This window comes from Nicotiana sylvestris, chromosome 12 (genome assembly GCF_000393655.2).
Source record: "Nicotiana sylvestris chromosome 12, ASM39365v2, whole genome shotgun sequence".
NCBI classification, from domain to species: Eukaryota; Viridiplantae; Streptophyta; class Magnoliopsida; order Solanales; family Solanaceae; genus Nicotiana; species Nicotiana sylvestris.
In genome coordinates, this window is record NC_091068.1 from 107,055,849 (window position 1) to 107,067,401 (window position 11,553).

General features: G+C 35.6%; 1 protein-coding gene across 1 annotated transcript; it reads left to right on the forward strand.

Annotated features, from left to right (window-relative positions):
- Positions 1–2,074: 2,074 nt before the first annotated feature.
- Positions 2,075–5,357, forward strand: LOC104249748 (aluminum-activated malate transporter 8). The gene is made up of 6 exons (XM_009806232.2): positions 2,075–2,349; positions 2,436–2,573; positions 3,052–3,324; positions 3,806–3,933; positions 4,063–4,206; positions 4,818–5,357. The coding sequence occupies exons 1-6, from the start codon at positions 2,097–2,099 to the stop codon at positions 5,355–5,357; spliced, it is 1,476 nt and encodes a 491-aa protein (XP_009804534.1). The 5' UTR covers positions 2,075–2,096.
- The last annotated feature ends 6,196 nt before the right edge of the window (positions 5,358–11,553 follow it).

The window sequence follows — 11,553 nt, forward strand, 5'->3', positions numbered from 1 at the left end:
TGGCGGTAACTCTACCTAGAAAACTGGAGATCTCAAGATCTAGGTTCAAGGATATTAAACAAAGTCATTAGCGACGGTTTAACATTGTCAAATAAAATTTTGGTCTCTTCTCGTGATGAGACAATGTTCAGTACCAAGGATAAAGCGTTAAGTCTTTTTAATGGTTTCTAAGTTTGATATGGAGTATATCAAATAGTGTATCGATGGGATAACACGTTTAGGAATCACCTATATAAGTGTGAAGTATAAGCCGCTTCAAGGAGAATTCAGTAAGGCCAATTCTCTACGCACTTATGGACCAGGCGGTGTTCATGGCTGAAACGAACACAACAATGAGAACCAAAATCGGCTAAAGGGTTGATTGTGTGACTTATGACTGTTTAGGTATACACCAAAGTCCGACGGTTCAAAGATATCAAATCTACCGATTGACCGAGTATATCCGACATAAGTTCACTATGGAAAATTCAAAGGGAAACTTACTTATCCAGATGTGATTAATCCTTGCTTGTAAATCATAGTTTTTCATACATGCATATTTTTAGATAGTCATTCCCCATTGATGTGGGGGATTGTTGGGTTTTTATCTAATTAGATAAGAGGTATGAATGGGAAATGGAGGGAAAAAATTTGGAGGGAAACGAAAAGTTTGAAGTTGTGTCCTTTACTAATGCACTTTGTCCCTTATCGGAAAAAGGAAAGAAAATCTTTGTGCTTATATAGAGAAGCGCATCTTCTAGCTCTTAAAGAGTTAAGAAGAAGTGGTACCTCGCATCGTCGTCGTCGTCGCTCGACTCGGCCTCGGCTTCGGCTTCAAATTTGGTCAATTGATATGATTGATTGATAATTTTTGGACCAGATTTATTTCCTATTTTTCGTTATACAATTTCTTTTCTAATATTTTTTCGCAGAATTTTAATTTAAAATTTGCGGTTCCCCATAGTCGTTTTGAGTTTAAATTTGCGGCCAGACTTCTGCCGAATTAGTACCTCATATGAACAGGTACCTTGCACCTATTCAACCCAGACTGTTTGGCTATAAATTCAGAGGTTTTGCCTCATTTTTCAGCACCGAAAATCTGCATACTCTCCCCTCTATCTTCTGCATTTCTGTACTGTTTTTCCAAAGCAAAAACGTAAGCATAAGTGTGTTTTACTGCCGTTTGTTGAGTTCGACGAAGTTTTATAATTTTCATTGCCGGTATTACAGAATAATTGTTCTGTTCTATCCTGGGAGGGATTAATCCAATAACCTTAGGAAAACAGTGATGGAATTAAATTCCTTAACGAAACATAGTTTTCTGTTGGGCTCGGAACTTTTATTTATTTTTGTTTTTATTCTGTTTCTGCTTCTGTTTGTTTTATTTTTTGCAGAAACGAACACAAATTTATGACATTTGCACTGTTGCAAAGTTTCAACACTTTTTTACAGCTCTCCCTAGTAAAACCATGATGTTTTCTAGAATATGCTTCGTATCAGTGCTAGCCGTAGCCTCAGCGGGTTCAATTGAACACACAAAAATATATGAAATAATAAAATCTTAATAAACGTTAAATTCTAAACTCATAATTTTAAAGATTGAACTAATCCAATTAAATTTTTTAATTCGTTGCTGCTTCTTATTTAAAAATAAAGATCACAAAGGGCATTAAGCATTACAAAAGCAACATTATACAACAGAAAAGTAAAGAATGTCCCTAAAACATATAGTACTATTTTTTAAAACTTGTGGAGGAGAAATAGTAACTGTTTAGTTCAATATTATTGCAATTAAATATACTCCAGATCCAAGTAAAATCCCAGTCAGCCACTTCTGAAAATCCACTCCTTTTTGATCCAGAGAAATATTCTAATTAAACAAATACAGAAGTATATATATTTAAATAAAAATATTTGTCCTTTGTCATGAAAGATCGAAGAAGAGACAGATATTCATGTGTAAATGAATAAAATAACTCCACCCCAACTTTTCTTTGCCAACTATATAATTCAGCTGGTTGACGTATTACTTCTATTGTGCATTCTAGCTCCTTTCTTCCCCATAAAACCACCTTTACAAACTTAGCCATTTTTTTCAAAATTAACCTTCCATTTTCATGGAAAAAACTAATGTCATTGCCCATTTCATGGGTTTTCCAGGAAAGTTGAAGGATAAAGTTATGGAAATTATAAAGAAAACAATGAAAATTGGGAAAGATGATCCAAGAAAAATTTGGCATGCAGCTAAAGTGGGATTAGCTCTCACTTTAGTCTCATTGTTCTACTATTTTAGGCCTCTATATGATGGCTTTGGACAATCTGCAATTTGGGCTGTTTTAACTGTGGTGGTTGTTTTTGAATTTACTGCTGGTAAGTTATATAACAATCGTCAGTATAATAATTAAGTTATAGTATTCAATTTTAGAGATAATAATTATTCTTTCCCTTTCTTTCAGGTGCAACTTTATCGAAGTGTCTAAACAGAGGATTCGCCACATTGCTGGCTGGGGCATTAGGTGTTGGAGCAAAATATTTTGCTGATTTGTTTGGAAAAGGAGAGCCCATAGTTCTGGGGTTTTTGGTCTTTACACTAGGTAGGATATGATGCAAGTCAAAGCATAGTAAAATCTCTCCTCGTGAAAAAAACAAGAACTTAAAAAGTAACTTCAATCTCTGATTTTACAAAAGGTAGGAGGATGATGTTTTACAAAACAATAATTTACGTACAAAATTCTAAATTTTCTACAAATGAAATAACAAAACAATTCCTAGTATATGACAAGTTGACAACATTGATTCTGCAAGTGAATGAATCATATCCCAGTGCATTTGAATGATATTGCTCGAACTTTCAAAAAATGATATTTCCAAAAATATGTTAGCCGATACTTGTTGAATCCTCCAAAATCGCACTACTTTTGACGATCCAACACGTATAGGCTGTATTTTTTAGCGACATAAATATCACGTCTGTCTTTTTATTTTTTCACATACTAAAATAAGAAAGACTTATAAAAGTAACGTAACTAATCTTCCAAATTTTTAATCACATTCGTTGTGGAATATATGCAGGTGCTGTAGGTACATTTACAAGATTTTTCCCCCACATGAAGAGGAAATATGACTATGGAATCTTGATCTTCGTCTTGACCTTCAGTTTGGTCACTGTCTCCGGTTACCGTGTGGACGAGATATTGGAACTGGCTCATCAGCGGCTGACCACCATTCTTGTCGGCGCCGCCACCTGCATGATCATCTCTTTGGTTGTTTGTCCAGTTTGGGCTGGTGAAGATCTTCATAAGCTTGTTTGTGGTAATCTTGATAAGCTTGCAAGCTTCTTAGAAGGTCAGTGCAAACTTGTTTTTCCATTTGTTTCATTTTGTTTAGAATTTAAGTCATATGCGAACGTGTAAAAAGTATTTACATAATCATATCACTTATTAGATAAATCTTTTGATAAGCGTTAATTGTTGATAACTAAAGATGATCACTAACATACTAGCACACGTAAATTCACTAATAGTGTTAAATATATTTTTTACGTTGTCAATGTATATCACTTTTACTTGTTGGATTCAACTTATATGCATGCATCGATCAAGTTACATGAAGATACATATAACATAACTTTCCATAAAAAGTGGGATTAGTTACCGGAGAATAATGCATATTGCATGCTACAATGTGTTAAATACTCCGCTAACGTAAGAAAAAAAAAAAAAAAAAAAGAATGTTAGTGTATGTAAGTTAATTAATTATAGCTAGGAATTAGTATTATGGTGTGATTGCAAAAAAGAATTGAAAGAATGAAAATATATTTTTGCAGGTTTTGGAAGTGAATATTTCAGCTTTTCAGAGATGGATGAAGAAAGTGAAAAGGCTTCTATTAAAGACAAGGGATTCCTTCAAGCCTATAAAACCGTCCTTAATTCTAAGGCCATTGAGGAAAGTTTGGTGAGTGAAAAAGATTTGAATTTTCCTTCTATTTCATTCCCAATCATGCTAACACAATATTTTATAATCCCGTCATTAAATAGGTCTAGTTAACTCTTTTTTTTTTTCTTTCTAAAAATGTTATATCAGGCAAACTTTGCATGGTGGGAACCAGGTCATGGATCATTCAGGCTTCGTCATCCATGGAAGCAATACTTGAAGATTGGTGTCCTTGCTAGGGAATGTGCCTGCCATTTTCAAGCACTTACTTCCTACTTTAATTCCAACCCTCAGGTAATATATAATCATCTAAAGTAATATTTTCACCAAAAAGTCTTACACATTCCTGAACTGCTGACTTACTTTTGAATTGATCTCTTAATAGTGATGAAACACGATTCCTTCCCCGAAATAGAAGGCTGCTCTCCTTTTACTCAATTTTGTCCCTATCAAAGTAATTAGTGAAGAATATTCCTAGTTCTCTCATTTATAATAAAAAATTTCTCGTACGTACCGTATTATTTTGTATTTCATTATATTTACACTGTAGCAAGTGAGTTTAATACTTTCATGCATCTAGTGATGGTCATGGTTAAAAAAGATATTTACAAAAGTAGTTATCTAAAAGATGAATGACAAGTGAATAACATGTTTCTTATACTTTTCCTGACCCAATTTATATGTCATATTATCTTGAAAAACATTAATAACATGATTTGAAGCCACCCAAATGTCTATTACTACTACTTTTTTCAGACTACAAGTTTCATATATAAGTCATAAGTTATTGGATAGAAAATTACTACTTTTTAAGTGATTTGATTCTGTAATTTTTTTTCTTACGCGTACAAAACTTAAATTCTTACTTTTATCTCAATCTCTAATTCTTAAGCTTTTATTTTCAGGCACCAACCGAGTTTCATAAAAGAATAGAAGAAGCATGCACAAGAATGAGCCTGGAATCAAGTAAGGCCTTAAAAGAATTGGCATCTTCCATCAAAACTATAACACAACCGTCGTCCTCCGCCGCAGAAACCCACCTACAGAATTCCAGAATCGCCATTGATGACTTTAAAGCCATACTCGCCACCACGAAAACCTCATTACTGTCCAACAAATTAGATCTATTGGAAATCTTTCCGGCAATAACGGTTGCATCTATACTCATTGACGTCATAAATTGCGTCGACAAAATCTCAGCGGCAGTCGAGGAGCTTTCGGTTAAAGCACATTTCAAGAAAGTGAAAAATAAGGAATCTTCGCCATCGCCGGAGAAACAGCCGCAGCAGCAGCTGCTCCACCGTGGAATCGTGAAGCCTGTAGTCGAAGATATTGAGGATGGTGACTCTGTTGTAATTGAGATATGTGGTGCCACGATGGCGGCAGTGGCGGAGGTGAATTCGCCGGGAGGAAAAAAAGGAGAGGCGCAAAAAGAGTGTGTGTAAATATTTGTTAGCTAACAGTCTGTTAGCGTAGGAGAGTGAAAAAATTAGAGTACTAGTATAGGAGGGAAAGTAAAACAGACTAAGTGTAAAACTTTCCCTAATTCTACGTAAGTTATTTTGCAGTTGTATATATGAGTCGTAGCTTCTTAATAAGAGCAATTTTTGTTGTTTTTCTTTTATGCATGAAATTTGTTCTTGGTCTGTTTCTTTATGCACCAGTTGTATATATGAGTAAGCTTTTATGTTGATCTTCACTATATGTTTCTTTCCTGTAATTTTACTCTATCTATCCATGAACTTATGATTTATGTGCCTATAAAAGATTACACATAGTCCATACCTTTCATCACTCCGTTTGCTATGATTTATTTTAATCACCATTTATCTATGTTTTAACAAATTTATTGACGAGGGATAATTTCTAAATATTTACTTTGTCATATACTATTAATCTTTGTTATCTAATTCTTTTTATCAAAACAGGTACTCTTTGATTTACTAGTACTATAGTAATTAGTATTTAATACACATGCTTTCCAAAACAATATTTTCCAGTTATTGTTAGGTGTTTATCCTGATTTTATTATCATATTTGGTTTTCTCTGTTTAACGAAAGGGCAATAATATCATAATTGGGTTTTACTTCTTTTAGAAGAAAATTATAAATCTTTTATATTTGGTTAGTCCCTTTTTTGGGGAAAAAGTTATCGACGTCTATAAATTGAGGATCCTTCATTTTCATTTAGTAGCATCCACAATATAATGTAGCCATAAGGGGTTTGAGAGGTAAAAATTGCACGGGGCGCCCTATTTGGTCGCCCCCATTTAACCTGTACCTATTTTTTTTTAAAAAGTTTTAACTTGTACCCACTTTTTAAACAACTTCAGCCCCCTTTCTCCTCCTCCTCCTCCGGAATTCCAATGAAAATAGACGATGCAATTCAAGCTCATCACATCTTCTTCTGAGCATGCGTATACTTCTTTGGTGATAATCAGAATTTATACAACAAGATGGAAAACCTTGTAGCTCTTCTGAGCATCATCTGTAGGTTGAAAAGTTTGGTTAGCTATCGAATCTCGAATCCCCATATTGTAATATCCCCTCCCCATTTTCCCGTCAACAAGAAAGTAATTACGTACTTCCTAAAATGAACCAAAGAATCAGACAAGTACTTGGGGAGATTAAAAGTTTAAAATCAAAGCGATAAGTTACGATTATCCTTGGTTCAGAATTTAGCAAATAAAAAGATGATATGAAACTTAAAAATTATCCTTGGTTCAGAATCTAGATGTGTCGCATTGCTCAAAACTGGAAAGCTTGCCAGAAGAGATAAAGCTTTATGATCCAAGACAAAAAAACTTCAGCTTTTAGTGCTGAAGTTTTTACAAATAAACTAAATAACTTCAGCATTTTCTGCTGAAATTTTTGAAAAAGCTTATCTAGGACAAAAAAAACTTCAGCTTATTTAGTGCTAAAGTTTTTATAAATGAACTAAATAACTTCAGCATCTTCTGCTGAAGTTTTTGAAAAAGCTTAATGACAAAACTAATAAATCCAGGACAAAAAAACTTCAGCTTATTTAGTGCAATTACAAACAAAAACTTCAGCAAATAGAGAACAAAACTTCAGCTACTATGCTTAAGTTCAGCAATTACAAACAAAAACTTCAGCAAATAGAGAACAAAACTTCAGCTACTATGCTTAAGTTCAGCAATTACAAACAAAAACTTCAGCATACTTGGTTCAGCACACTTGCTACTTCAGGCCCGTCTACTAGAATGCTAAAGTTTTACATGATTGCCTTTGCTACTTCAGCTCTGTATGCTGAAGTTACGCGAAAAAGTGGGTACGCTTGCAATTTTTTTTGCAAAGCAGGCACAAGTTAAAACGTGACCCAAAAAGCGGGTATAGATGCAAATACCCCGTTTGAGAGTCTTGTTTACGGGGAGAAATTTTCGGGACAAGTGTTAATGTGTCACTTATGTTTGGCTCTTTGTGAGGTTGTTCTCTCGATATTTTATACTCTCTTTTATATAGTGAATTGCTCATCTCCATCTGTGGACATAGGTTAATTGACCGAATCACGGTAAATGTTTGTGTCTCTTTTAATATCTCTTTTGTTCGTCGTTCAAGATTTGTTTTACTAGCTTCCGCATAACACCTGATTATTTTGGTCCTAACAGTCACCGATTACCGGAATTTTCATGAAGAAAGACTTTTGTGATACCAAAAGCACTACAGTAGAAGGAAAGGAAAAGGAAAGCAGGTAATAGAAAATGGTATGTACGATGTTTCATTAGCTGATCTTTCTTTGAGAATTAAAGCAGAGGAAATGCATCAAATGATTTTCTTTTAGAAGAAAAAAATTATAATCTCACAACGTATGTAATATTGATAGACCTTTGAACAGATTAAAGGCGCGTAAAATCATGTTGTGCCGTATTACCAAAAAATTGTAAAGTAAAAGGGGCCATACCTGATTTTTCCTTTTGGCACCACTAGTAATGCTCATAAGTGAAGGAAACCTAAGAGGGATTGCAACTTCATTTTTGTATAATAGTAGTATAAGAGTAGAAGTGAAGTAAAATTACTAGCTAGATTAGGGTGCCAACATTATGTGCTAAACTAATAATCATATCACCTACTGATAACGACCTTACTTCTCAAACCAAATTAATATAATACTACAGTAATTCTTGTTAAATCATCTTGTAACAATATAATCCACTAGTGATATTGTTCGCTTTCGACCTAAATTCGCACGCTTTAAAATGTGTTATTAGGATTTAAGACTTGTTTACTTATATCTTTGTCAATATGGGATTCGCTTAAAGTGTCATATACATTCAGCGTCCTCGTTGAGATTTGTTCCACCATCTTTTAAGGTTGCACACGGAGTAACTATGATACCATATGTAACAACTCAGCTCACTAGCGACATTCTCCGCTTTGACCTAAACCCGTAGAGCTTTAAAACATGCCACTAGCATCTCTTCCGCGTTTTGTCGGAATTCACTTAGGATGTCACAATCTCTTCGAGAAAAAGTGTGTGCAGTGATAATTTCATATCCATTGGTTTTAATTCTAAATCCGCTTTTTAACAAGGTTGTCCGGTTTTCAACATTTCATATAACATGCAAAATTTAACGTTTTATACCATGTTACAATTCAAATACCAGTATTTTTTTCACTGCTATTCAACTTGCTTTAATTAGTTTGATGTTTATGAGACAAGAATTAGTGCTAATTAACTGAGTTCCAACCTGTGGAATTTTTAAATACACAATAGGTTAAATAGACATCATCTTAGGCACTTACAGGTTTGGACCCAAATTGAGTAAACTTAACAAGGAAGAGAGCAATTCTAGGTCTGGACTTTGAGTTGTTTTCCACTGAAATGCCAGTCAAATTTTCAAGTGGGTACGCCGATGAATTTAATATATGCTTTTTATTTGGAAATTCTAGGAATCATCCTAGGGATCAGTTCAAAGTTAATTGTTCACTAGGAAATGACAGTATTTAAAGCCTTTCGGTGTTCTGTCGATCTTTTTCCAGATTGCACCTACCCATAATTACATGCTGGGGCTAAATATAATGCATTATTATTAATTAATAAGTACTATGGTACAAAACTCTTTACATCAGTATTCAGTACTTTTAAGGGGTTTTCGCTTTCTTTTTGTATCTTATTTTAGTTTAACCCTATGGGGTTAGGAAAAATAAAATTAGATTAATAAAAGAATCGAGATGTCACGACCCAATTCGCACTCTGTGAATCATCTGACGGCACCTAGTCTCGACGGCTAGGTAAGCCTAAGATACGGATGATAAACCAAATTTGCAGAAGAAAAGAAAACAATTTAAAACAGAAATAGTGTAATAAAACAACATTTGAAAGTGCCACTCGGCATACACAGTACCAACTCTCATAAACTAATACAATTTTCCCAAAACCCGGAAACCCATGAATCACAATCTAAGAATATAATAAAAATGCTCTAAATCCGGAATGCTTACATCAACAGAAAAGATAGAAGGGCTATCACTACAAGATAGAATGGAAAGGGAATCCTCGGTCTGCGGACGCGGCAGATATACCTCGAAGTCTCTGGAGCAGTCGCCTCGCCTCAAGGGTGATAGGACTGAGTCGAAGTACTTGGATCTGCACATGAAAAACATGCGCAGAAAGTGCATGAGTACACCACAATGGTACTCAATAAGTGCCAAACCTAACCTCGGTCGGGTAGTGACGAGGAAGGTCAGGGCCTTACTGAGATTAAATAAATATAAAGATGATAGAATAAGATAAGCAGTACATTTGAGAATCTACAGTAATAATTTAATACAGGATAATAAGGAATACAATAACTGAAACAGAGATAAAGACAATCACAAGGAAATACGACTCATAACAAGGATGATAACTGGGGATCTCTCAGTATCCTCAATATATATGCCGGGGATCTCTTGGTATCCTCAATGTATACAAGGGATCTCTTGGTATCCCAAGGATCTCTTGGTATCCTCAATATATGCTAGGGATCTCTTTGTATCCCGAGGATCTCTTGGTATCCTCAATATACGTGCCAGGGATCTCTTGGTATCCCGCACCTCAGTTCAAATCATAAATACGTACAGGGGATCTCCATGGATGCCGTACCGTAGTTCCAAAGTAAAACACACAGCAACAACACAAGAATACTCAATTAAGCTCAATTTCGTACCAAGTAAAACACGCAATTCTAATTACACATGCTTCACATAATTCAATTAAGGCAACTTAAGCAAATAAACAGTTAAGTCAATTAGACATGCTTTTTCTAAGCTAACAGCAGGTTTAAATTGCAAGTAAAATGAAACAGGAAAAAGAACACAGTTGAAATTACTTAAAGAAAACCGGGTTTTCAACAATTAGCTCAAGTACGCACTCCTCACCTCACGTATAGGGCATTTCAATTATCAAATATACCGAATCCTAAGGGTAAGGTCGCCCACACAAGGTTAGGCAAGCCACTTACCTCGAACCAGCTCAAAATCAACCTGAAACCACGTCTTTGCCACGGGTACTCGACTCCAAATGGCCCATATCTATTCAATTCAATTGCATAATGTAAATAACACTTCAAGTAACTGATTTTACAATTAAATTTTAAGCTAATACGCGAAATTAGGTAAAATGACCAAAATGCTCTCGGGCCCACGTCTCGGAATCGGGTAAAATTTACATTTCCAGAATCCTCACACTCTCACGAGTTCAGTCATACCAAAAGTACCAAAATCGGATCTCAAATGGTCCCTCAAATCATCACTCAAAAGTCTCTAATTAGTCAAGTCCTAACCCTCAATTTACCACTGTTGTTTCCTTAATTTTTCATGCTTAAATTGATAAAAATCATTCCAATAACGATTTTAGGGACCAAAGACCTTACCTCAATGAACTCCTCTGAAAATCCCTCTTGAAAAGTGCTCCCCAAGCTTCTTCCCGTTTGAAAAGAGGTGAAAAATGATTAAATTTCGCGAAGGCAAGTATTTATATGTTTCTGCCCAACGATTACCGCATCTGCGGTCAAGGGAGCGCACCTGCGGAAGAATGCATCGCAGGTGTGAAAAGTCACTTAACGGGCTGGGTCCGCATCTACGGTCGCTTGGCCGCATCTGTGGCACCACATTTGCGAAAAACCCAGCCGCACCTACGAATCCTGGAGCTCTGGGCCAATCTCGCTTCTGCGGCCACATAGCCGCTTCTGCGATGCCGCACCTGCGGTCCCACACTCGCAGGTGCGGTTACGACAGAAAACCAGCAGTTGAAACTGCAACTCCAAACTCCAAAATCCTTCCGTCAACCATCCGAAATCATCCCGAGGGCCCTGGGACCCCAACCAAAGGTACCAACAAGTCTAATACCACTGTCCAAAATTATATCAAACCTTAAAACACCTAAAACCAACATCGAAACGACGAATCAACCACAAATTCAAGCCTAAAAATTCCCAAACTCTAAAAATACGCTTTCGATCAAAAAGTCTATCAACCTCGTTCGAATGACCTGAAATTTTGCACACACGTCACATTCAACACTACGGAGCTACTCCAACTTCCGGAATTCCATTCCGACCCTCAGATCAAAATTTCACTATCGAACCGGAAATTTAAAAATTGGACTTTCGGCATTGCAAGTCTAAATTAGCTACGGAC

Bases quoted from the DNA above. Each gene is read 5' to 3' on its own strand.
- LOC104249748 (XM_009806232.2), top strand. From the start codon at position 2,097: ATGGAAAAAACTAATGTCATTGCCCATTTCATGGGTTTTCCAGGAAAG. The intron at 3,934-4,062 runs GTGAGTGAAAAA...ATGTTATATCAG, and splicing joins AGGCCATTGAGGAAAGTTTG to GCAAACTTTGCATGGTGGGA. The intron at 4,207-4,817 runs GTAATATATAAT...TTTTATTTTCAG, and splicing joins ACTTTAATTCCAACCCTCAG to GCACCAACCGAGTTTCATAA.